Source organism: Festucalex cinctus, chromosome 5, assembly GCF_051991245.1.
Source record: "Festucalex cinctus isolate MCC-2025b chromosome 5, RoL_Fcin_1.0, whole genome shotgun sequence".
Lineage (NCBI taxonomy): Eukaryota > Metazoa > Chordata > Actinopteri > Syngnathiformes > Syngnathidae > Festucalex > Festucalex cinctus.
In genome coordinates this window covers 25340518-25366826 of record NC_135415.1, presented here as the reverse complement: position 1 = coordinate 25366826, position 26309 = coordinate 25340518, and the positions used below count along the sequence as shown (strand labels likewise).

Below are 26309 nucleotides of genomic sequence, written 5' to 3'. Positions count from 1 at the left end.
TTTTTAAAACTTAAAAAAAAAAAAAAAAATAAATAAATAAAAATCTTTTTAACTGTTTTACTCTGATTTCATAGTAAGATATCCTTTCCAGCAATTCTGGTTAACAAAGGCTGCCACCTAGCGGCTAAATTTTAAAAGTTGTGAGACTGAAAGATTGATCAATTAAAATTGTAAATTCTGATGAAAGGATGACGTTAATTTAGACAGAAAACGAGTATATACAATCACCCATAATTGATATTGATTATAAATAAATTAAATCTAATTTGTGTGTTTCTTTTCTAATGGTTAATAAGACATTACAAGTTTCTTATCAACAAAGGACACAGTAGACGTGGCAAAAGTAATCATACTCGGTACTTAGAATTAGTAGGTATTGATTCGACTCTTACTAATAGTATAGTACAGTACAGAATCCGAAATGTTAATTTAAAAAAATGCAGTGATGCTATTTTAACAGAGGGGTAGAAATATTCAAATGCAGGAGTAAGACAAACCAAAAAAGTAATCATAAAAATAAACCCTCACGTACAAATATTTGAAAAATCTACTTAAGTAGATGCCACGATTTGTACTTAAACTTAATTACTTCCCACCACTAATTGTGGGCTTTAGCACCACCCTAATCACGAGCTCGATTGAGTTGCAGTGTTTCCGTTTTTAGCCCAGGCCTTGAAGGGTACACAATGGCACGTGTTGGCCAGCAGGTGGGGCAAAGGAGCTATCACTTCCTCGCCTGTCTGGTCCATATATGTCTGAACTTGCTTTAACGTTACTTTCAACATCATAGTCACTTCGTGGAGGAGTCACATAAAGGAGGCACGACCATGGGGGCTGGTGGCCACAAGGGAACGTTATAACGACTTTTGTGCCTGTTCTTATTTTTTTTCCTTTCTTCTTTTTATATATATAATAAACACTTTTCTTTATAGCTTGCTTTAAGTTCATTCACGGTCTGGCACGCCTCCTCGTGCGTTTGGACGTTAGCTTACGAAAGTTGTTGGCGGCTCAGACGCGTTGACTACCGCTGGAGGAAACGAAACGAAACGAGGCAGGATGAATCACGAAGAAACGTCCGCTCTACATAAGCCACGCTATGGAAGTAAGTGGGACTTTTCATTCGAATGGCATTGTTATTATTTTTTTTTAAACAAAAAACCTCTGTGAGGAAATCGGCGTCAGCTGGACGTTGATGAGCAGCAGGTGGTTGTGATTCTGACTCCTCCTGCACCAAGAGGTGTGTCTGCTCTGCACATTAAAAATAATGTATGAAAGAATAAAATATGGGAGGGTTAAACAAAAAAAATAAACATGGCAGACAGGCAGACGAATACTTGATTTCCTTATTGCATCCATAGTATGTTACTGTCTAAATTAGGGTACACACGCTGCTTTGCAACTGGCCTACATTTTTTTTTTAAATTCACCTCCCATGTGTTTTTAGGTTTTATTAACCAAATCAGCCATTCCACACATAAGGTCTGTTCCCATACGTTTAAACATTAACTATGCTGAACTGGAGTGTTGATGTTTTCAAATAAAGTCAACACATCACATGGCTTCGGCGTCGACTCATGTCTTACTGTAGTTATCTTGTCAAGGTAAACATGAGGGCAAAGTGCACATTTTAGAAGATAAGACCAATCAATTGTGTCATCAACTCAGTGGTGGTTTTTGCATGCTAGGGGAGGTGTGCCTACAGGGAAACCGCACAAATATTAGTTTTACACAAGGGTAGCCCTAAGATATCAAAAAATAAGTTCAGTGTGACTTCTAATTTGCATGTTCTACTTGGAATTAAGAGAAGTCTCCACCCCTACAAAACAATCTAGTAATTAATAATCAAAATCTATTCTCTTTATCTTGTCTATCTCAAAATAAATAGTCCCAATGCTCCACACACAGCGAGCTAGACACTGCAGCTGAAAAACAACATGAGTCAACACCATAGAGCCAATAACTGAAGTCCCATGATGATGTGCACACAAAGGCAAGCAAACCTCATCCTGTGGGTTAAATATAACAGTTAACACAAAAGTGCAGGAAGTAAGCACATTAGTGAGTAAGGCTTGAGTGTAGTAGCTTCACTCTTGACTTTTTTTTTTTTTTTGCCCTCCACATGTAGAAATAAGCGCAATACACATTTGCACTTCCCAATCACCCTCACATGCTTACAGTGGAATTTCCGACGTGGGACACCTTATGCAATTTAAAGTTCAAACACAATTTTCTCTTGCAAAACTAAAGCACAGGTGTGAAACTTGATGCATATGGGCCAAATGCCCCATGTTTCCTTTAAAAGCTTGCCACACTTTTTCCTTAATTTCAAAATGCAGGACCAATTACGTAATATGATAATTCAGAATATTTGTTATTGTCACAAATGAACAACTAAAGTGAGATTGAGGTTCTTGCAACATATTTGGTAAGTGACAAGAACTGTAGCCACATGATTAGTCTTTAGTAAAATAAGTGCAATGCAAGTTGTGCCTTTTGCGAAGCACAACTATCTTAAGTTATACAACTGCATATCTATTGTAAAGTAAAAGAATGCTAGCTAACAGAATATGGCTGCTTCAAAACATAAGGCAGTTATGCAAAGGTTGTATTTCATAGAATGCACTAAATTCAGAAGAATAAATGTTTGCTTTTTACTGGAAACATTAAATGAATTATGGAATCAAGGTTCATTTTACTCCTTCGGGGCCGTTGGAATTTTATATTGTTCAGGCTAATTAGTCTGGTTTAACCACTGTCTTGCAGCAGTGAGCACACAACCAGTGAAAAGGTGACCTGCTAAAATATTAGATGCACCTGCACAACCCACTAAGATCCGATCGCAATGATATAATAATCTTTCTCGATCTTCTAGGTGATAATTCTGATAGATTATATTAAAAATCCAAGAATTCAGGAGATTGGTCAATCCATACGAATAGGTTTTCACTCAGCCAGAAATAACAAAGTGATGGGATTAGGCTGCTGTAAGACACATTGTTGGTGGGTGGGGGGGATGTCATTAAGAAACAGGTAAAGGTCAAGTCCCAGCAGAGGACTCTTGTCAGTCTAATTACTTTTATTGAACATGAACCAAGCCCCCTTTAATAATATACAGAATCAGTTGAAAATGAGTGTAATAGTGACCAGTTTTGTGTAAGAATGACTGCAGTAACTGCATTGTATTTAATTTTTGCAGCCATTCAGGATGATGAGAGGCTGTCGGCAGAGGAGATGGATCAGAGGAGGCGGCAGAACATCGCCTATGAGTACCTGTGTCACCTAGAGGAGGCCAAACGGTAAGATGACAAAAGCTTCCACCGGTACGCTACAAAGGCATCTTAAAGCCATCGGGTGAAATGCATTGTCTATTGGAAGAATACTTATTATGTAGTATGGAGAAAAGCAGCAGCAACTGTGTGATCTTTCAAAGTTGCTTGAGGAGCAAAGCTGCAGCCGTTTAAATGATGATGCTTGCATGAAGCTGTTGGAACAGGTAAAGACAGAAATAACATGCACATGAGATGATTACGCGCCACTGCGGACAATTAATGCTAATCTGAGTTCTGCTGACCTTGCGGAAAGGTTGTTTTAATTGAGCTGTTTTAACCTCTCAACTTTCCATGTTGAGAGGCTCAATTCATATACTGCTACAGAACTATCTCAGAAAATTAGAATATTGTGATGAAGTCTTGTATTTTCTATAATGCAATTAAATAAGCAAAAATGATTATGGTGGTGGTGTTGTTGTTGTTGTTGTTGTTGTTGTTGTTTTTTTTTTTTTACTTGGTCAGAGGAAATATTTTGAGCTAGGATACCTGAGCTTTCTTGAGCTGTAAGCCATAATCAGCAATATTAAAATAATAAAAGGCTTGCAATTTTTTCAGTTGATTTGTAATGAATGTATGTCATTTTTTTTTTTTTTTTTAATTGCATTACAGAAAATAAAGAACTTCATCACAATATTCTAATTTTCTGAGACAGTCCTGTATATATGACAAACAGTGGAAACATTTGTTGTGACACGTGCTTAGAGACAAACCACTTCCTTTCGGGTGTCGCTTTCCCTCTCTATGCTAACAGCTTTTGATTACTGGCATTTGTCATTGTATGGTGACATCATCAATTTTTTTTTTATCCATCGGTCACGCAGATGAACGTGCACTTGGACTTTGTCTTTATTATTTGCTTTTTCGTCAGATTGTCAATCTTACGTAGGCTAGCCTAATAACAGATCTCAGTACCTGTCCGAGATTATGAACCTTTGTTTACTTTGTGGAAGTCTTGCTTTGTTGTCCCAAGAGGCTTTTTAACCCAAACAGCTGCTTCCTTCCAGCTCAACAGTCCTCTACTACTCTTACTGTGCTCTTGTCATTTGTAAAAAGAAAGAACTGTTTCTCTATTCTGGAAAAGGTGTCAAATTGGATTAGGATTAGGATTTCTAATGAAGCAGGGAGAGCAAGGGATTAGGCTTTACGCTCTCTGGGGTCAACAGTCGGTGTTCTCTGAACAAGGATTGAATCCACTCATCTCCAGTGTAGCGTATTGTATAGTACCTATGGAAATAGCGTTTGCGAGAAGTATTCCTGCTTTTAGTAAGAGCCATTCTATTTTTTAGTAATCCCCATTTAGATGCACAGTCAAGTCTTAGAATGCTTATCAGGCAAAAGAGCAGAGTTCTTTGTCCATCAGATAGTAATGTCAAAAAAATGCTCTTCCACTAGATGGCAGAAGGTGCAATTACCTGTTTATCGACCTGTTGTCTTTATACAACAGAATAATAGCTTTGTGTTCAGATAAACAGTGAAGTTACTAAATGTCTGTCAGTAAATTGCGACAAGATTATTATGATTTCAGATTCTACACAGTACCTCGTGTAATGTTTATTTTTTTTTTCTTTTCGTGGTGCGGTGAGATTTTCTTTTTCTAGTGTCAATTTTGTGCTTTAGCTCAAAGGTTGGGAAACATTGCATGGCGGTACCAATGCTGCTTGGTGGAAACTTGAATATTCTTTCTGCTTTTTTTGATAACATGGTGGTGGTTGTTCACCTTTCTTGATGCATTTCAATTAATTGCCCTCTTTGTTTTTGGTGACCTCTCACTTATACACATGAGTTGTTATTTTCAGCAAGACTGTGCTATCACCAAAGATTAAAACGTTGTTTACATTTGTCAACATTTTTTGCCTTGACTGTCTTCTACATTTCACACAATATAACTCATGACAAAGGCGTGACCAGCACATGGAGCGTCATCAGTTGTGGTTGTGAAACCGAGAGAAAAAGGCTTGTGGCACACAGTGTTGCTTGCTTTCTGCTGGTTGACCACAGGTTGGACAATGACAGGAAAATCTCTCAGATAGCTGTAAACATGAGACTAGCTCGTCGTCCTCCGGGAGACATGCTCCCCTACATTGTTCTATATACAGGAAGTGATGTTCACAAGCAGGATGTCCCTTTTTGACTCTGTTGTCACCAAATGTTTTTTTTACGCCATTTCGACATTATACTGCCCTCTGCTGTGAACTGGAATTGACATCAAAGTACCTCTGGGCTCACATTGTGAACATGATGTAACCAAACCCAGGAAAAAAAAAGGGGAGCGATGAAGTTTAGAGTGCGAGAACAAGGGCACTTTGACGTCAATTCCAGTCGACAGCAGAGGGCAGTATAATGTCAAAATGGCTGTGCCCTGAAAAGGCTGAAAACGGGTGAATTAATTCTTATTCCACCAACGCAATATTGATCAGAATACTGTGTTTGGAGTCGAGGGGGCACATGGAACACATTTCAAAGAAAAAAACAAAAAAACAAAACTTATTTCTCGATTGAGTAAATGGCGAAGGGGACCATGACTTGGCACCTATGGGAATTTTAATCATCTACAATGTCCTTTTTAAATGACAATACAATATATTACCACCGAGCCACGAAAGATGAAAATAGCTGATGTTTAGGTTTCATTCAATTGCGACAGGCTCCAGCATGCCCGCTACTCTCGTGAGGATGAGCGGATCAGATATGGATGGATGGATGGATGGATGGATGTTGTTTACATATCTTATTTGTATAAATCAATGATATACATGGATTTAACTCAATAGATTTTCCGGGTTTAGTCATGTGGCTAGTGTATTAGTGCAATTGAATTTTCATTAAGGATGTTTTGGCCTTCTGTGTTTAAAGCCTATGCTAATTGTCAGATGAAGGGGAACCTAATTTGCTTGTGAAGCGATCAATGTGTGCTTGCATTACCAAGTAAGTGCCTCAATATTATTAGAGATTGTAGGTGGTTTATATGCATTGCTGTTGTGTACAAAAGCACAATATTGTGCTTTTTTTTTTTTTGTATGAGCTCTTTTTTTAAATTATTTTTTTATTTTTTTATTTTTTTACAATATTATGATCTTTTTTTTAAACATCGCCAATTCGTCCACAATATTGTGATCATTATCGTATTGTGACCTTCATATCGTGATGTTTGTATATCGTTACATCCCTAGTGAGCACTGTACAGTATTTGGTAAAACATTTATTCTGCTGTTAGGAGTTTTGAAAATGCACACAAATACACATTACAGCAGCAGAGAGACATTAGGGCAGGGGTGGAGCTCCAACTTTTAACATGGCATCACTCCAAGCCAGCCTGATTAATATGTAACAGATTCTCAAACCAACACAATTCACAACCTAACAAATCATTGACCAAAACCTTTAGAAGAAAATTGTCCCCAGTGTCACGGAATAGCTGCTGTTCACATCTCAGGTTAAATGCAGTTCACAAATCTTGTACTTCAATTACTCCTTGAGTTGTGACCACAGTTGGAAACATGGTGATTCATTCCAAGACATGATGGAACCTTTCAGTTCAGCAATAATTTTAGCCTACATGTTGGATAAATTACCAGTACAGCAGGCCTGAATGTGTTATCACATCGATCTCATGTGCAAATTTTTATCAGACTTTTAAACTGTAAAAGTTACCACAGTGAGTAAACATTCTAACTAGGCTTTTATTAAAAATACTAAACAAGACTCTCAAACCCGAGCCAAAGTGTTAAATGTTATCAGCCAGTTTTGAAGATTTTATTTAATTTTTTTCATTCCCCTTTACCTACTACAGTTATGCTGAATAAATGAACAATTAGATCACTGTAGAGAAGCATCCTTCTGCTTGCATTAAGCTCAGTTGGTATGTGTTGCTTAGGTGGATGGAAGCCTGCCTGGATGAAGACCTGCCCACTACAACGGAACTGGAGGAAGGACTGAGGAATGGCGTCTATCTTGGCAAACTTGGCAATTTCTTTGCCCCCAAAATGGTGGCAATAAAAAGAATCTACGATAGAGATCAGACTCGGTACAAGGTATTTTGCTATTGTTTTAACTTTTTGGTTTGTTTTGAGCTGCCCTTCTGTACAATACTTGACCTCCTCACTTTTGGGAATTTCAGCGTTTTTCCCTTGAATGAGATCCCTTTTTTTTTTTTTTATTTATTCTTTCAGAGCAAAGGATTACACTTCAGGCACACTGACAACACAGTTCAGTGGCTCAGGGCCATGGAGTCAGTTGGCCTACCAAAGGTAAAGCCAAACAGTTGCGTTCTTGCCATGCAAACACACCTACTGTGCATATTATATATCCAGTATACACACTCGTGCAGCATGACTTAAGCCACCACACCTTTACAGAAAGACATTTGTTACGACCAGGTGAGGTCGTAACAATTCCAAAGGCCCAATCTAAAAGTGATCAAACACCTATAGTATGTACAAGTTCTATGTTCTGTCCACAGCCTGCATTTGTAAACAAGAGTCATAATTCCTGTGATCTAATGTACTGAGAATAATTCAACATAAGGTCAGAGATAATTAAAGCACAGATTACGTCTTAAATCTTAACCTACTGTTCCAAGAAGTTGTTGTTAGTAGATTACTAACATAGACCGTGAATGGAAGTGTTTTGTTAAGACCCCCCAATGAGATGTAGACGACCGTAGTTGAAATGTTGGCGAGGTGACGACATAATTGTCATGACAGGATGGAAAAGTCCCTGATCAATGTCGCAGCATGTGATTTTGGGCCACTTTGTTTGTGCGTGCGTGAGTGAGACAAGAGTTCTTTGTTAGCCAATTGTCATAAACTGTTTGTGTAACACAACAGAAGAGAATGTGCTCCCAATAATTGATTACCTTGGTTATTAGTGGCTTAAATACAAATATTAAGTTTAGATAGTTTCTGCAAGACTGGTTTCAGCAGAATTGCAAAACCTTTTTAAAATGGTCGTTATGTATGCATTTCTTTTTCCAGATATTCTACCCAGAAACAACAGATGTGTATGATCGTAAAAACATGCCCAAGGTGGTGTACTGCATACATGCATTAAGGTAAGAATTCATTGGGTACAATATGTTTTAATTGCCTGATTAATTTCCTAATTTGGACAGCTACATTGATTACACAACACTTAGATCCTTTGTGTAAAGACAAGAAAAGCTGTTCTCAAACTGTCACATTTTCCCATTGAGTGGTTATCATTTATGGAAAAGCAAACGTTACTAAGTAGATCCTACTTTAGTTGATGTGTTGTAGATCAAGCTGGTAAATGATAGTAAGTGGTCAATTGATGCACTGGTTTTAGCAAACTTTGCATTTGTACTTTTACACAAGCTGTGCGGCTAGTCTTGTTTAATAGAATGAACTAAAAATGTATTGAAGTAATGAAACACTGTATATCTAAATTATCTTATTTCAATGCAAAGGCCTTTTATTGTGTTAAATTGCACAATATTATTCAGGTTTTGTTGTAGCAGATATATTCTGTATTTGTTATGTTAATCTAAAACAGTTCTCAAGTGTCTGTGACATGCTTTATCAAAATACTACAAGGTTGCAAACTATACCTCACTTTACACACCCTATTTCTTGTCTTTCTGAAATGATCCCATTAGACTCAAGTATGTGCATATTTTCAGCTAATGCTGTGAGAGAATGTCCATGGAGTAATATAGTCTGCATTCAGCAGTGAATGAGCTTCGACTAGCCTAGCTTCCAAGTCATGGTGCGTGGGCGGGCGTTCATGTAAATCGTTCAGATAGTTTTCAGTTTTGATTGTCCGCCACGTTGGCAGTTTTGATGGGAAGTATTCTTTATTCAAAGTACGGGAACAAAATGATGCGTCAACATGGCGGTGTGTGGGCTATACATTTATGAAGACCACGCTGATAGACACATTCTTAAAAATGGATAGGTAACAAAGGATTTAATTGGTTGTTTATTTTCACAATTTTTCAATACTTTTCCATAATTTTACCCTTTATGATTCGGTGTGTAACTTTAACTATGTAGGTGAGGTTCTTTGCAGGAGTGTTATGGTTTTCTATAGTTACTAGTGCGCTAAAACTAATTTTGTATCAGTAAGTTCGATGTGTCATAATATATTTGTATTTTTCCGTTTCAATACATGAATGAACGAAGTGTCAATTTTATCTGCCTGACCATCTGGACAACAGGAGAGAATTTGGGAGCGATTACGTGAGCTGCTTGGATTGTTTCTCTCTTGTAAAGCTTCTGTCAGGTCCTTTGAGACTTTGTTTCCTTCCCAACTTCTGCACACACGACTTCTTCCTTCCTGCGACTCCAGCAGGAGGCCCACGAGGCTGTGCACGAACATTATGCGCACGTGGTGTCAAAGCAGCAGATGTTCTTGCAAGCACATCGAACGTGGTGTGAAAATGTCAAACATCAAATTATTATGTACATAAGTGATTTATAATAGAGTAAATGTTGCTAGTAAAAAGACAATGATTTGATGTGGGAGGGGTCATCTTTTGAGTCAAGTTGCTCTGAGCAATTGATCAGCTGATTGTGTTAAAACCCCTCCAGGCAGTTATTATTGCTGGTCAGCTGTTTCTGTGTTTGTCTCTCAGAATGAATGGAACCGTGTCCATGTGTCAGGGACAGAGGCCATTTCATGTTTGCACACGCTCTGTGACCAAAGTGCAGGATAATCAGCCTCTGCAGCAATTTGAGTTGCCCTGATGCCATTCCTACCTGTTGTATCTATAATTCATTAGGACTTATCAGGTACCTGCAGGCTGATGAAAGTTTGATGAAGTTTCCAGGCATCTACTTGTCGAATTAACTGACCAGTAGATTACAGGACAAGCTCGAGTGGCTGGTGTCATTCTGCTTATTGAGCCAACACTACCTCCCTGTGGTGTTTGTGTGTTATTGGTGGGAAGTTTAAAAAAAAAAAAAAAAACCCGGCCAGGAATAATCTCCGCTAATGAATGAAAAACAAACGCAAATCTTTCAGTTACTTATTGCTGTTTGTAGCTGCAGATTGTCATAAGCTTTCGGTACTTGCTCAAGTGTTAGAGCTAATCTTACCCACACTGTTGTTTGTTTCAGTTTGTACTTGTATAAACTGGGCATTGCACCGCAGATCCAGGACCTATTAGGGAAGGTGGCCTTTACAGGTAAAGTAACATACTGTAACTTGAAAGTAAATTTTATGTATTGCTTGTTTTTTAACCCCAATGTTATTAGTCTTGCACCTGAACTAGTTTCAGTGATGTTTTCACTTTCCTTTTAAAATACCCACTAATTACCCAACCACCTTCCAGAGGAAGAGATCAGTAACATGAGGAGCGAATTGGACAAGTATGGTATTCAAATGCCAGCTTTTAGTAAGATTGGAGGAATCCTTGCCAATGAGCTCTCAGTGGATGAAGCAGCATGTAAGTCCTACCGAGATTTCTCGAAGTGGACATTTTTTTTTTTTTTTTTTTGTTTAAATCTACAGTGCGTTTTATTCAAACATTGAATATTTGTGTTGCTGTTGCCCTTAGTGCATGCGGCTGTGTTTGCCATCAATGAGGCAGTAGACAGGGGTCAGGCATCTGTGACGATGACAGCTCTGACAAATCCAAACGCCATGCTGAGGAACACCCAGGAAGTTCTGGTGCAAGACTATCAGGACATGTTGAGCCAGGCCAAGACCCGTAAACATCAGTCCTCGGGCAATGTAAGAGTTATACAAACAGTAATCCTCAATTGTATCTATTGACTGAATGTCTTTTCACTTTGAACCACCTAACAACGCTACCTAAAGTTATCAGCACTCTGTAGTTTGCAATCTGTCCACCAAGACTAAACAATCCTATTTGTGATAGTCAAATTTTACATCATGAATGAATACTGCATATGACGTTTTTTGTCAATAGGCTTCACGCATTATTTACTGACGAGTAAAATAATGACCATTTTTTTTCATTGGAGAGAACTAAACAAAAGATTGAATATACAGTAATTTAAAATGTAACCTCCTTCATGGTTGTTGAACTATCAATGTTGACTTTGTACTTTCTGTCTTATTTCCCAAACAATGCTATCTCCTTGCCTTCTTTGAGAGAAAGACATCACTACTTTTAAAGTTGCCTAAGCAGATGGATCCAATTGCAGCGTCTAATAGAATCAACTGTAGTGGCCCAGAAAACGGTTGCCCGCAATGACTCGCTCTATGAGCCTTGCCAGCACATTCCAGCTGCTGCACTGTCAGCTGTACTTCACCAAACATTAACACTTGCACTGCAAGACAACTTGTCTCCCTTTTGCTTTTCTTTCCCAAGACAACACAAACATATGGGAATGCACTTGAATATTTATTTATTTATTTATTTATTTATTTATTTATTTATTTTAACAAACATGCCTGCTTAAGCCATAGTATATAAAAATGCATTTTTTTTGGTATTTTTTCCTAGTACTCCACAGTTTGTAGTGAGGAAAGAGATGTTTATGAGGAGCTGCTGACACAACAGGAGATCCAGACCTGTTTAGACTTTGTCAACAGTAAGGACGGAACTTCCACGGCCGTAAACCTTTGTGTGTGTGTGTGTTCGTTCAGTGCTTATACATGGAATAACCCGCTTCTGTTTTTCTGCGTACAGCCCAAGCAGCAATAAGGCAGGTCAATCATGCGGTGTGTACCCAGGATGAAGCTTCCCTTCTGGCCGCACTGAGGCTTCGCCCGCTGGCCCTGTTTGGGGTGCAGGACATGAACCACGGCTGGTACCTGGAGCATTTTACCACATATTGTCTGCACAAATCCAAGGTACCCTGATTTTTTTAGTTTGCATGGCCTTTGCCACCCAGTATGCAACCACCTCATACAGTATATGCTCTTTAGTCCATATACACTTTTATTATTATTAAACAATGAAATTCACCAACATCTTTGTCAAACATAGGATATGAGCATCCAAGCAGTACTTCAAAGTAGGGCTGAAGGAGGAATCGAAATCCTACAGACATCGCAATTTAGTGGAATGCAATTTTCAAATCACAAAGTCTACAATTTGGGAAAGGGGAGGGGGGGATAAGAAATAAGAAAGATGTTTCAGTCATGCCACAGGATCATGCTACCACCTTCTGTTACGTCTCTCCCTCACTCTCTTCCACAAACACCAGCACTTCTCCGCTGTGTAGAAACAATGCCGTAGCCACTGGTCAGATTTAAGATTGATGCATGTCCTCCTCCAAATTGTGACATAGGAGGTTGAGTGAGATCTATACTATCTCAATTTTATTCTTAGTACTTTAAGAGCACCTTTTTCATGCAACACATTTTTGCACTAAATAACACCAAAATCAATGAACAAAAAACACACACAGCAACATCAAAAATGTACAAACTTCATTATTGTGGGGGGGAAAAAAAATAAAGGACAATTTTATAGAATTGATGATCCTTGTAAACAAACACTGTCATGAAAATATAGTACAGCAAAAGAAAACGATACTAAAGGCTAAAGTTCCGCAATTAAAAAAAAAAAAGCCCGTATTTAACATTTCATACACATGAGAAACGGACCTTGAAAAAATAATTGCCACAGCGATACAGGCAGTATACAAAGCTCCGCTGTTATACAGAAAAACGTTTCCGGCATAAAAAAAAAGACACAGATCCCTCCTTTCTACATTACGTACTTCAAAGTATTGCCGCTGACACTAAAGCTCAGGTCCAGAAATGCTAATATGCCGCTGTAATACAAGTTCAAACAAAAGGTTTCACTCATGTTTGACCACAAGGAATTTTCATATTGGTATAAATCTTTTTTTTTTTTTTTTTTTTTTGCAGGATGAAGACAAGGCAGTTCTGGTGGATAAGGAGGAGATTCAGAGAGTTATTAGTTCTTGCAATGACTTTGCAGAGGCTGAAAGACGAAGTAAGCACAATCACATATTCATGTATACCACATAACATCTGTCAGTGTTCAGAATTTTACCTCTTTCTTAAGTTCATTCACATCGTTTTTCTGCCCAGAACTTGACGCAGTTTCAGCAATCAATACTGCCATTCGTCTTGGCGACGCATCGGAGACCGCCGAGGAGCTCATGAACCCTGAGGCTCAACTGCCAATTGTTTACACAACAGCTGCCACTCTCTATCAGAATGAACTTTTTAGTTTGCAACTGCAAGGAACAAGGGTATGACGTGACCTCTTCAATGTTGCTCATATAGACATCCATAGATAGATTTTATTTGTCAGTATGGTAATGCAGTGCGTGCGTTTGATTACAACATTTGTTGCGTTCAGTCTGGCCTGAGCCATGAGGAGCTGAATGTGGCTGTGGAAATGCTGTCGGCTGTGGCTGTGCTCAATGAGGTTCTGGACACCAAAGATCCACAGGCTGTGATCGAGCAATTAACAGACTCACCTCTGGGTTTCACAAACATGGACCAAGAGAACCTGAACAGGTATGTCAACTGTTAGATGTTGGATTAAAAGGTAGCGCTGACTATGGACATTACAGACATTCTTGATAGCAGGTCACCAAGCTAGTTGTGGCTTAACACATCTCAAGTTCTTGGATATCTCATTTAATTTGATGAAATTTTATGATGTTCTCTTTCATCAGGTATGCTGACGCCCTAACCGAGCAGCGGGCGGAGTCTCTTGCAAACGGCCAAGAGTTCCTCTCTTGGAATGATGTTCAAAAGTGCATTGACACAGTCAACATTCAGGTCCTTGAAGAGCATGAACGTAAGACATGCAATTTTCTGACTGCTTAACTAATTAGTATGTTGCAGTTAGCCATATACCTGGACAATTTCTATGCATGAACTAATCAGATCTTATACACTTCAATCCTTTTAGGGATCATAGCAATAGCAGAGATCAATGAGGCATTGAACTCTGGTGATCATCAGCAGACACTAGCAGCCTTGCTCCTGCCCACTGCCAAATTGGCGGGGGTGAACCCAGTCACAGCCAAACACTACCATGATGTCCTATACGATGCCAAGCAATGCCTATGCCAGGTAACCGATTTTAAATTTTATTTATACCTGTGCTGGTATAAAGGTTTTTCAACCTCTGTGGATTCAACCCCCCTTCAAACTAATCACGATTGTCACAGCTTAATTTGGAACAGTTCTCATCAAGGGCAATGGGTAGACATTTTTTGTTTTGGATATAAAGTTTCTAAAAAAAACTTCTTCAATGATACAATTACATTACAGTGTGCTTTCTGTTGCAAGCATGAGAAAATCCACAAGATATGAAATGTTTTTGCCTGTAAAATTTTTGTCATCCTCGACATTGAACTTCGAATAACTTCACACTCTATCTAACCAAAATCGGTTGGTTTCGTTGCCATATCACAAAAGAATATCGGATTATTTAGTTGACAGATTCTGAAATCTTTTAAAGATGCACTTTTTTTTTAATAGTAAACATTTTATATCCTCTGATGATTGGAGACTGGTGATTTCTGAAGTCATTCATGAAGTAAGACTGATTATCTTCTGTGTTTAATCAAAATAAGACATTTTCAAACATCTGTTTTTACTTTGGAAAACCGTGACTGTACCCGTAACGTAGCACAACATCAACCCCCCCCCCCCCCCTTTTTTTTTTTTTTTAAATCACTGTACGAAATAAACACCAATCACTGGTTAATAAACAGTAATCAGGAGAAAAAAAATGCCTTTGTAATAACTTTAATGGAAAATTAAGATGAATCTGACTGGTCGATTAATCAATTCTAAAAATATTCATCAGTCATCAACAGTATTGCAAGACTTCTGTCCCGGTGCTGTACATACAGTGTTTACAAAGACTGTCGTCATGTACTACCCAGTTTATCTCCCAGTGTCAGATGTTTCTGAGAGTGATGCCCTGCTGTGTTCCAACAATGGGTCCTGTAAGGCGAAGCCTTTTCCTGTGCACGTATTCACTTGCATATCTTCACAGCCAGTCTCCCTGGGATCCTGCGGAAGGAGATGAATTGTATCTCTGACGCAGCCGATTTAGAAATGAGCAAACACAGGAAGGGATCCAAGCAACTGTGGAAGCAGCAGAGACATACAGCAAACCTGTAGTATCCGTACAGTTTGTCGTCCCCGCTGGAAAACAGGCGGGCGTAGTGTGCAATATGCAGGATCCCGCTGGGTAAAAAACACACCACAAAGATGATGAAAACCAGAGTGCTGATCTTGATAAAAGGCCTCCAGTTACACCCCGATTGTCTAAGGTGGTGTACTACTGACACATGTGCATAGATGGAAACCATAAAGGGGACTACAAAGCCCAGACAAACCAGCGTCAGTTTGTAGGGCACAAGCAATGAATGAGTTTTTTCTTCAAGGGGCAGCACATCGTGGCAGGTGGTGACTCCCAGCCGAGCAAGCCAATAGCTTTGCCTGACGAGTAACTCTGGCACGATCGCCGCGCCAAATAGGAACCAAACGATCAGGCATGCCCATACTGCTAGTGCAGTCTTGGCCAGCCTCCGATACAAGAAGGGCTTCACCAACGCCAGGTAGCGCTTCAGACTGATGCACGCTATAGTCTGTGCTGAGCAGTAGATATTGCCATAAAACAAGGCAGTCATCAGCCGGCAGGAGATTTCCCCAAATACCCAGTTGTTTCCACTCAAATGGTAGTGAACGCGCAACGCCAGGGAAAGCAGGAGCAGCAGGTCCGACAAGGCCAGGTTCAGGTAAAGCACAACTGTGGACAAGGACTTTGCTCGGAGTTTCAGTCTGAGGAAGGCCAGAATGTAGGCATTGGAGGGGATACCAATAACCATGGCCAAGATGTAAGCTAAAGGAAGGATCCGGGTGCTTAAGACACCTGTGGTGTAGGCTGTCGCGGCGTCGTCTGGGTCCACATCCAGCCATGGCTCTCCGCTAGGTCGGAAACCGGCTGGCAGCTGCTTTGTGAGATTGTGTTGATACAGCTTGCCATTTAAAGATTTTGGAGACATTCCGGGTTGTGTACCGTTTGTGGTTCTAGTTTTATTCCCTGTAAGGGGACAAAAATAATGTTTGTTAAAAGCTGAAACAAACTTTAACCATTTAAAGGTTAGCTAAACATCAAAGAAAGATTTAATGAAAGCTCTATATAATTGCAGTTCATGATTATCATAATGAAATGAACTTTGTATTTTTAAACTGATAATTAAAATACAGTTTAGTTTCAACAAGTAGTTTATTAGAGCTGCCAAATGTTTTTTTTAATCAGATTACTCACGTCTTAGAATTTTGAATAATCACGATTAATTGCTGAATTAAAAAGGCTTTTTTTAAATTAACTTTTTTTGCCCGCCTTCTGCACACGCTCATCCTCCTCTTTTTCTAAACAATTACTTTCATAATTTAAAATGGGGGTGAAAAAATGACCCTGATAGTTTGACATGTCATATGCAAACATTTATTAAATGCTTTCCTTAATGCATGTAGTTATGTTTATTGCTCAAACACAATCTGTTCTACCTTTAACCTAAACATCCGCTTTCAGGTAAAGGATCTTCTTTGGTTAAAATTAAGTGTGATTAACCTGTTAATAAATGAATAATGTGGTCATTTTTTTTGATAGATTAGATTTAGATTAATTAGTTAACACTAACTTTGACAACACTTTTTTTATATTATTTAAAAAAAAAAAAAGAAGAAAAGATTAAGTTAAATCACTTACCATCAGCCTGGATGGTCTGCACAACCATTAGAAAAATAAGTCCGGCTAAAATGTCCGCCATGTCTACCAAATGCAGAAAAACTGTATATTGTTGGGTTTCAGTGTTTTTCAGTAAGTATAGCAAAAGTGATCCACCAATGACTCTTGCTTTGGCGCATCTCCGCGGTGCTGTGACTGCCAGCGACGTGTACTCAAGCTTGGTTATCTCATAGAATAACGCGGAAAGCTTGTCTGTTTGTACGCTCCTGTATGCACGTTTCCTGTCCAGCCTTGAAAACAAAATTCCCAGCTGCCTGCGTCAGAAACTGCCTACTGACTCACTGGAGGGGGAGGATACGTGTTCATGGTTGAGCATCTCCTGTGATGATGATAATAAAAAAATGTCGTTAAATTTTTTTACTGATTTTGTGTAAATACTTGATTTAATGTTGGTGATTAATATTGTTTCGGTCCAAGGCGTGGGTGATTCCATTTTAAAATTGACTGTTTTAAAGCACTTTATAAATAGTCGAGTTGAGTTTTGGGTTTGAATACAAACAGTCTTTTTTTTTTTTTTTTTTTTTTTTTTTTTTTTCATAGTCTCAGCTGTGATATCATCTACTGTAGTACAAAAATTGGGTAGGAAATTGCAGTCACTGCAGATGAGGGGTTTTTTTTTAGGACCAAAGCTAATGACAATTTCCTTCCTGTCAGTGGTCAGGGATTGCCTTAACCCTCTCCAGAGTTTGCTAAATTTAGCCTTAAAAGTTAGGCTGAATAAACATTTTGTTTTTATGGTCTGACTGCACAGTAGTACAGTGCCACAAGGACATTTACATTTTCTTTACACATGTTGCTTTATGTGGGAAGGTTTCAACGTTTGTACTACCTGTATAAATTAATCTTTTTTTTTTTATTTATTTATTTATTTATTTTTTTACAGTAGACGAAGAATGGCATGATGCTGAGTGAATTAAGGTTTTAAGAGTTCAGAATTCCTGTATAATTAATATCAACAAACAATGGTTGATTATGTACTTGCTTTTACTTTGACCATACTGTACTTGGCTGAAAATGTGGCAACTTATTGTGTTGGACTGCAGACCTCGGGAGATGACTCTGCTGTACTGTGGCTGGACCAAATCCAAGACGCCATATATGCAGCCAATCAGGATGCACAGGCGGCTCTCACGAGTGAGTGATTCATTTGTTCACTTAAAAAAATAAAAATAAATTGCAGCTCAGGGTTTCGTTTTTTTTTGTTTTTTTTTAAATCGACAAAAAGGAGGAAAAAAAAATTTAAGCTAGTTGTTTATTTGCATGGATTTTCTATCATGTTTAGGTTGAATGTTGATTTGACTGTTAGTGACCAAATAATTGTGACATTCAGTCATGACTCTCTCCTTCTTTCACTACCATTCCATAGAATCTTTGTTCTGTGTAGTTTTAATCCTACTGTTACTTGACGGATGTCATATTTGATTGAACACCTACTTCTTCTTCGGCTCAATCATCCTGTTTCGACAGTGGCTGAAGCTGTAGCCGAGATAAACATCATGGTGTCAGAAGGTGACTCCCAGAATACACTGCAGGCTCTGCAATCACCAAATGCAGGACTGAGAGTCGTAGTTGCCGAATGTGCTGACATGTACCAGGCTGAACTGGCACACGCTCAAAGAAAGATGGCACCTGAAGGTCGTTATTCTGATAAGTCTCTGGTAGAAAAGCTGCATTTGGGAGGAACTAAAGTCTCTAAAATCTATTTTCTTTTAGGTGACAGTGATGGCATGTGGGTGAAACACTGCATAAATGACAGATATGACTACTTCTATAACCTGGAGACTGGACATGGTGCATGGGAAGAGCCAGAAAACTTTGAACATAATAGTGGCCACCTCAATAAAGAGCAAATTCAGGTACCCGAACACCTTCAAGTATATTATACACATCTGATATATAATTGATTCAATATTGATGGTTGGTTGTCTCACTTAGGTTGCAGTCAGCTGCGTGACTGCAGAATATAACAGGGAACAATTGTGGTTGGCCAATGAGTCCTTCGTGACGCAGCTGCAGGCGAGGATCCGAGGTTTTCTGGTCAGACAAAGGCACACTCAGAGGATGGAGTACCTGCGTCAACAAGAGCCCCATATCGTCAGACTACAGGTTGTGCCGATAAGGATTGCTGGATGTTTTTTTTTTTTTTTTTTTTTTTTTTTTAAATTCCTTTTGCAATTCACATTCAGTTAAGATTGATATTTTTTATTTATTTATTTTTTTAATCAGGCATGCTGGAGAGGTTACAAACAAAGAAAAATATTCATGGACAGAATGAAGGTGCTTCAGAAAAACGTTACCTCCGTTGTCAAGGTGATGGTGTTGATTTTTGTGTTTTCATAAAAATTAGATTTCCACTGTAATCCATTGTAAAACATGCACTGACGTGAATTCTCTTTTTGGTTACTTTTAGATTCAGTCCCTGGTTAAAATGTGGAAAGCCAAACGTGAATATAATGAACGTTTGCAATACTTCAAAGATCACGTGAGTAACATTTGACTCAATTTAGTGTATTCGTACTGTCAACATATTTTGTCTTAAGCATTTACTGGTATTTTTGCAATTAGGAGAAGGATATTGTGACCATCCAGGCTTTTCTAAAGGCCAATAAAGCAAGAGACGACTACAGAACTCTGAGTATGTCAACATTGCATAATGGCTATCTGGCTGAAGTGCACAAATGTGTATTGAACCGCTTGTCTGCTAATTTGAATGGACATTTACATGAATTTCATCTGGTCTTCTCTCACTCTTATGCGTACGTAATAACTCAGCTGGGGCCAAGGACCCGCCCCTGTCTGTCGTGCGCAAGTTTGTCCACTTGCTGGAGCAGAGCCCTTTGGATCTGCAGGAGGAACAGGAAGTGACACGACTCAAGGAAGAAGTGGTCACCAAAATCCGCTCGAATCAGCAGATGGAGCAAGATTTGAACCTGATGGACATCAAGATTGGATTGCTGGTGAAGAACAGGATCACGCTACAGGTAGCTAAAACCTTTTTTTTTCTATATGTGCAGATTTACGTAAATGTGTGAGTTTTCATTGTGTCCGTTTCTTCTGAAAGGATGTTGTGACTCACAATAAGACAATGAAGAACATGAAAAGTGAAAGTAATGATGACCTGGCCACAGCAGACAAACTGGGAATAAAAGGGTTAAGTCAAGGAAAACGGAAGAAACTGGAGGCCTACCAACATCTCTTTTACCTCCTTCAGGTAAAGTTGACCTTTTCGTGATCTCTCATCGTCTCAATACTCCAAATCCAGCAATCATTTCCCCTGCTTCCTTCTTTTCCTTCCGCAGACCAACCCGTCCTACTTGGCTAAGCTCATCTTCCAAATGCCCCAAAACAAGTCCACTAAGTTTATGGACACTGTCATCTTCACCTTGTACAACTATGCGTCTAATCAGCGAGAGGAATATCTGCTGCTAAAACTCTTTAAAACTGCTCTAGATGAAGAAATCCGGTAGCGTTGATATCCCTCCTACATTTGGGCTTGTTGGTTTGAGAAGATGGTTCTGAATCTACTGTGAATTTGTCTTACCTTGGCCCAGGTCTAAGGTTGACCAAATCCAGGACATTGTGACAGGGAATCCCACAGTCATCAAGATGGTGGTGAGCTTCAACCGAGGAGCGCGGGGACACAACACTCTGCGGCAACTTTTGTCTCCTGTGATCAAAGACATCATTGACGACAAAAGTCTTGGAATCAACACCAACCCTGTGGATGTTTACAAAGCCTGGGTCAACCAGCTGGAGACAGCCACTGGAGAAGCCAGGTAGGAAAGAACTATTGTCACACAATGGTTTGATAGGCCTCAAGGAGTTTAATATTTTTTGTTTGAAAGTACAACTATAACCTTTTCCACTGAAACACCAGATGGACACTCAGAACATTTGTAGTCTAATATGCAATAAAATGTTAACATCTGTCCATCTTTGTGTTATTGTATCGCAGCAAATTGCCCTATGAAGTGACTCCCGAGCAGGCCATGGCACATGAGGAAGTTCGCAAAAGGCTGGAGGCTTCCAGTCTGGCACTTCGCTCCGCAACAGATAAAGTTCTTAACTCCATTGTGTCCTCCCTGGATAATATTCCGTAAGTTTTGCCACCGGGAAATATTCATGTACAGTCTGTGTCTTCTAAAGAATTTCATCTTGACATTGTCATTTTGGGCAAAAATCATTTTTATTCTTCATGAAGTGATTAATTCTACTTTCATTTTGATGGCTTTGTTATTGTTTTTATCTTACTGTTGCCCTATCTGTCTACTGACGCTGTTAATATGTGTACATTGTGATTATGTAAACTTTCTCATGTTTATGCAAAATAGCCATAGAAGTATTTTCAATACACGTTGAATCTCTCTTACCTTTTTGTTTGCCTCCAGTGGATTAATATGATTATTTACAAGAGTCAATTTTCCCCCAGGATTTTCTGTATGTCACAGATGTAACGTTTAAAGCAGTGACTTGTTGGTCTTTTCTCAGTAGTTGTTCATTAATGTAGAGTTACACACAGCTTCTTCATAATTTTCTCAAGTAAAATATGTACTGTATAAATAAAACACAACTGTGCCAAGGTCCAAGTTTACCACTAGATGGTGCTGATGTTTAAACACAACTCTGGCAGAACTACACAGCCTTTTTAGAATGTGGAAACGTTGACAAGTTTATCGATAGCCATCAGTAATAATCTAACATTGCAAGCATGAATGATGTCATTTTCTAAGCAATTTTGAGTTCTCATTGCTTTTTTTGCATGCAGTTATGGCATGAGATATGTAGCAAAGGTTCTGAAGAACTGCCTCCACGAAAAGTTTCCAGATGCATCAGAAGATGAGCTGCTAAAGGTAGAAGCTTTCATTTTTGTAATTACATTATGAAATCTCACTGTGCCCACGATAATGACGGTTGTCTTTCCATCGCAGGTGGTAGGAAACTTACTTTACTACCGCTACATGAATCCCGCCATCGTAGCTCCGGATGGATTCGACATAATTGACCTGTCAGCGGGAGGGCAGCTCCATGTGGACCAGCGACGCAACCTGGGATCTGTGGCGAAGATGCTCCAGCATGCTGCTGCCAACAAGCTGTTTGAGGGCGAGAATGCGCACATGACGCCCATGAACAACTTCATCTCGCAGACATACGAGAAGTTCCGGTGAGAATGCATATTTACTATTGTCAAAGGAGGGGATGCTGAACTCTTACAGTATGGGCAATTACTGTGAGAGTAAAAACGTGCAGCAAAATTTTCCAGCAACAAAACCAAAACATTTGAGTTAATAATTAGCCCTATTCCTCTGGTAAGGCCAGGAAAATGTTAAGCTGACAGGAAATTTGATATCGGAGAAATGAAACGCATACTTGCTTGTCCATAATTCACTGAGAAGTGGAATAAAATGCCATAATTTTAGGAAGTTAACAAAAGTGGAACACCAATTTTGCATCCACACTATTTATCCTTATCTGCACCAACAAATAAAAAGAACTACTTCTGAATTCCGTTTAGGGTGTTTTTCCAGTCTGCCTGTGATGTCCCTGAACCCGAGGAGAAGTTCAACATTGATGAATACTCAGACATGGTGACCCTGAGCAAGCCCATCATCTACATCTCCATAGAGGAGATCATCAATACGCACTCGGTACGTATGTTTTTGGTCCAGCTGATGTAATGGTTCAGCTTTCCTGGACGTACTACTCAAACTTAAGTTCACGTGTATTAATCCAGCTGCTTTTGGAACATCTGGAGGCCATCTCGCCAGACCTCAACGACCTGTTACACGAGCTCTTGCAGGACCTGGGAGATGTCCCTGATGTCGAGACGTTACTTGGTACTACATGTGTTCATACGACACATTTGGATGCTTAACGTCACTTCGTCAATGTTAATTATGTTTCAATGTTGTTGTTTAATTGAGGCGAAGGAGCCGTTCCTAGCAGTGACACAAGCAGGGATGCTGTCCTCAGCCAGCTGGCCAAGACTGAGATCTCCCTCACGCTGACCAGCAAGTTTGAGCTGCTTGAAGGGGACGACAAAGATTTGAAGATGCTCATGACAAAGTGAGTAGTTTCCGAAGTCTACATGGTGATCATGAGGCAAAGAGGAAAACCTTTTTCTGCTCTAGCATGACAATTTCGCAATGAACAAAGCACGATCTAAAAAAGCATGTGGTTGGATGATGATGTCACGGAGGAACTTGTGAGCCACATACACATGCCAACATCTTGTAGAAAGCTTTCCAAGATGACTGAAAGGGCCAATATTTTCTTCCCTGTTTACTTCTTTGTAGGATTAATGCACAAGTGTCCCAATTCTTGTGTGCTTGAAACTGTGGCCTTGCATTATTCTTTAAGATAATCCATGGACACAATGAAGCTATGATGAAGTTGTTGTTCTCTGCATTTGACCCTTATTTGGCACGTAGGCTTTTTCTGTACGTTCCCCCCCCCGCTGTTATCGCTTAGTGACCCAACTTTGTCTTTCCTGCCCTTGAATCATTTCCTGTCCAAACAGGAAGAAGCTTTCCAGCGGCAGTTATCTTCCCTATAAACATGTATCCTTGTGTGTGTGTGTGTGTGTATAACGCACTTCATTAGAAAGATGATTTCATCCTAACCTTGAGATGTATACTTATGACTTGATGACTCTTATATGAACATATAATTTTGAATTGTGTAGCGCCTTTCAAGGGACTCACAGACCTATTTTTTTTTTACAAACTAATAGGGATGTTTGATACCATATTTTTCCAGACCGATCATCTGTATGAGTAATCAGCTCTTGTTTCGTCACTGATACCACTAGTACTAAAATAAAAGAAGTTGTATATCCCATGATAGCATTTTTCCTGAAAATGTCATAAAATTAATGGCATTTTTCTATTCTTAGAATTTGTAATTTCTCATTCCCAGTCGTGAAATGGACAAGAGAGGGCGGCCAATACAGTCTCAGTACTTGCCATCGGCCACCGTCACGATACCTTGAATACCGATACCTTGAAATAAGGCCGGGTGTTGGTACTCATCCATACCAACAAACTAAAACATGGTTCATTTTGTTAATCTGTATACATTTTTGTTTAAAAAAATGTAATCATAAATATTGCCGCGACCTACCAATACCTTAAAATAAGGCTGTTATCAGCACTCGCCCATCCCTAAAAAAATAAAAAATAAAATTTTTTTTTGGTAATGTTTCTTCAGTCAGATTTGTGGATGAACCTGCATGTGGTGCTTTTGCAAATCGTGATAGTCTGCCTTTGCTTGTCTTTGTAGGACAAAGAAGCTTATAGTCGATGTGATCCGAATTCAACCTGGAGAAACGTTGTCTGAAATTATAGAGACCCCGGCCACAGCTCCTCAGGTGACTTTTTTTTTTTTTTTTTTTTTTTTTGGGACTGATTCTCTTTTAGTGTCATTTTATTCATGTGCTGTTATTGTATCTGACTGTTGTTGTATTATTTTACCGTCCTGTTTGAACTTTGCCCCGCAGGAGTCTGAGCATACCAAGATAGCAGTGCGGCGTGCAGTTCAGGACGCTCAGACCCCCGACGGTCTCAAGAGCAGCCCTGCGGTACTGGAGGACAGTCGGCTCCCTCTGGAGCAGAAGAAGCGCAAGATCCTGAGGAACCTTCGGAACTTGGAGCAGGCTAACCTGGTCGCTGCCGCAAACAAACACCAGGACGTCATCAACGACATTGCTAAGGTGTGTAAGCAGCTCACTCGGAAGCATGTTCGACCTGTCAACTTGTGATCCTAATTGTGATTTGTCAGGACATTCGCTACCAAAGACGCTACAGACAGAGGAGGAAGGCCGAGCTGGTGAAGCTCCAGCAGACGCTTTTAGCACTTAATTCGAAAACCGCCTTCTATGAGGAGCAGATGAACTATTACGACACCTACATCAAGACGTGTTTGGACAACCTCAACCGCAAGTGAGCATGATGTCCAGCGGTGGGTTGTATGGCGTGGTTGTGATCACACAGTTCACATCTGACTTGTTTGTGTCTAGGCATTCACGCAGATCCATCAAAGTGACCAGCAAAGGAGATGAAAAGGGCAGCAAAAAGGGGAAGCCGCAATCTTTGAAGTACAGCGCAGCGAGGCTCCACGAGAAAGGAGTCCTTCTGGAGATCGAAGGACTTCAGACCAACCAGTGAGTCGAGCCGTTTAATAATCATCCCAACCATTGTGCTGTGGGAAATTTGCCCATTATTATACTGACAAGAAAAAGAAAAAGAAAAAAAAAGCATAATTGCGTTAACACTTTTAAATCGGTCGTCTTTTGTGTTGCCAGGTTAAAAAATGTCATGTTTGACATTTCACGAAGTGAGGAAGTTGGCGATTTTGAGGTGAAAGCCAAGTTTATGGGTGTCGAGATGGAAAAAGTTCAGCTTCATTTCCAGGTAAACATAATTTCAGTGTGTCACATTCCCACCGGGCGCGATGACTTCCATGCAGTCAGCTTCATTTTGTTATTCTTTGTCAAACGTGTAGCTAAGGAAGGATTTGGATTGCATTTGTCGTCTTGCGGTCGCAATCATTTCTGTTCGATATGTTTTGTGTCCAGGACCTTCTGCAACTGCAGTATGAAGGCGTGGCTGTTATGAAGATGTTCGATAAAGCTAAAGTCAACGTGAACTTGCTCATCTTCCTCCTAAATAAAAAATTCTATGGAAAGTGAATGAAAATGGGGAATATGGGAAATTGTTTGTGCCTTGTGACAGCACTCGGTTCAAAATTCAGGTTGTCAGAAAATGGGCATGCAATACTATTCTGTCTCCAAATTATTTAATGAAGCTGTTCATTTCATTTTGTTTCTCTTTTTTTGGAGAGCTAAATTTATTGTATTTTAATTGGAAGGGTGTTCTTGTTACGGTATTCTTGTTTTCTTTGTAAGAGAAACACTATTGTTTTTGTTGTCACTTGTATGTTGATGAAACACTTCTATCAGAAGGTCGCCTCCCTCTTGTCTTGTTAAAATGCTGTAGTTCACCAGTGCCTTTTTAATTAAAGCATTCCAAATCATATTTTAATTAATAAAACTTTTAAATGCTGTGGCTAATGTATTTTTCATATATTGTTGGTGTAAAGTGATTTTTGACAATGTATAATATATATCAAAAGTATATATATTTTTTCCTTTTGGGGTCGGGGGGGGCTCACAATTATTTATTTGAAGTTGTTAAAAATTGCTAATGATGGACTAAGTTTTAAATGACACTTAAAGGTGCAGTATTTAAAATGTGAGTATTGTGACCCATGACAGTTTGGGATTAACAATCGAG

General features: G+C 39.3%; 2 protein-coding genes across 4 annotated transcripts; one reads left to right on the top strand and one right to left on the bottom strand.

Moving 5' to 3' along the window:
• The first annotated feature begins 756 nt into the window (after window positions 1-756).
• Window positions 757-26079, top strand: iqgap2 (IQ motif containing GTPase activating protein 2). Its single transcript, XM_077521588.1, has 38 exons — window positions 757-1102; window positions 3197-3296; window positions 7204-7360; window positions 7499-7576; window positions 8303-8379; window positions 10406-10473; window positions 10621-10734; window positions 10846-11021; window positions 11761-11848; window positions 11947-12110; window positions 13137-13224; window positions 13323-13486; window positions 13597-13757; window positions 13919-14043; window positions 14158-14321; window positions 18063-18153; window positions 18487-18654; window positions 18733-18875; window positions 18955-19125; window positions 19246-19329; window positions 19430-19501; window positions 19585-19654; window positions 19792-20000; window positions 20081-20230; window positions 20319-20482; window positions 20571-20795; window positions 20975-21115; window positions 21785-21869; window positions 21948-22180; window positions 22532-22664; window positions 22751-22853; window positions 22941-23082; window positions 24298-24385; window positions 24515-24727; window positions 24796-24956; window positions 25034-25177; window positions 25319-25427; window positions 25592-26079. Exons 1-38 carry the CDS (start codon window positions 1057-1059, stop codon window positions 25703-25705), a joined length of 4983 nt encoding a protein of 1660 aa, XP_077377714.1. The 5' UTR covers window positions 757-1056; the 3' UTR covers window positions 25706-26079.
• f2rl2 (coagulation factor II (thrombin) receptor-like 2) lies at window positions 14987-17255 on the bottom strand. 3 transcript variants are annotated; one of them, XM_077521590.1, is made up of 3 exons: window positions 16981-17255; window positions 15371-16308; window positions 14987-15272 (listed from the first exon to the last, which is right to left on the bottom strand). In XM_077521590.1, exons 1-3 carry the CDS (start codon window positions 17039-17041, stop codon window positions 15144-15146), a joined length of 1128 nt encoding a protein of 375 aa, XP_077377716.1. In that variant the 5' UTR covers window positions 17042-17255; the 3' UTR covers window positions 14987-15143. The 3 variants fall into 3 exon arrangements, with proteins under 3 accessions (XP_077377716.1, XP_077377717.1, XP_077377715.1); XM_077521591.1 differs by having other exon boundaries at window positions 15378-16308; XM_077521589.1 differs by having other exon boundaries at window positions 14987-16308.
• Window positions 26080-26309: the final 230 nt, after the last annotated feature.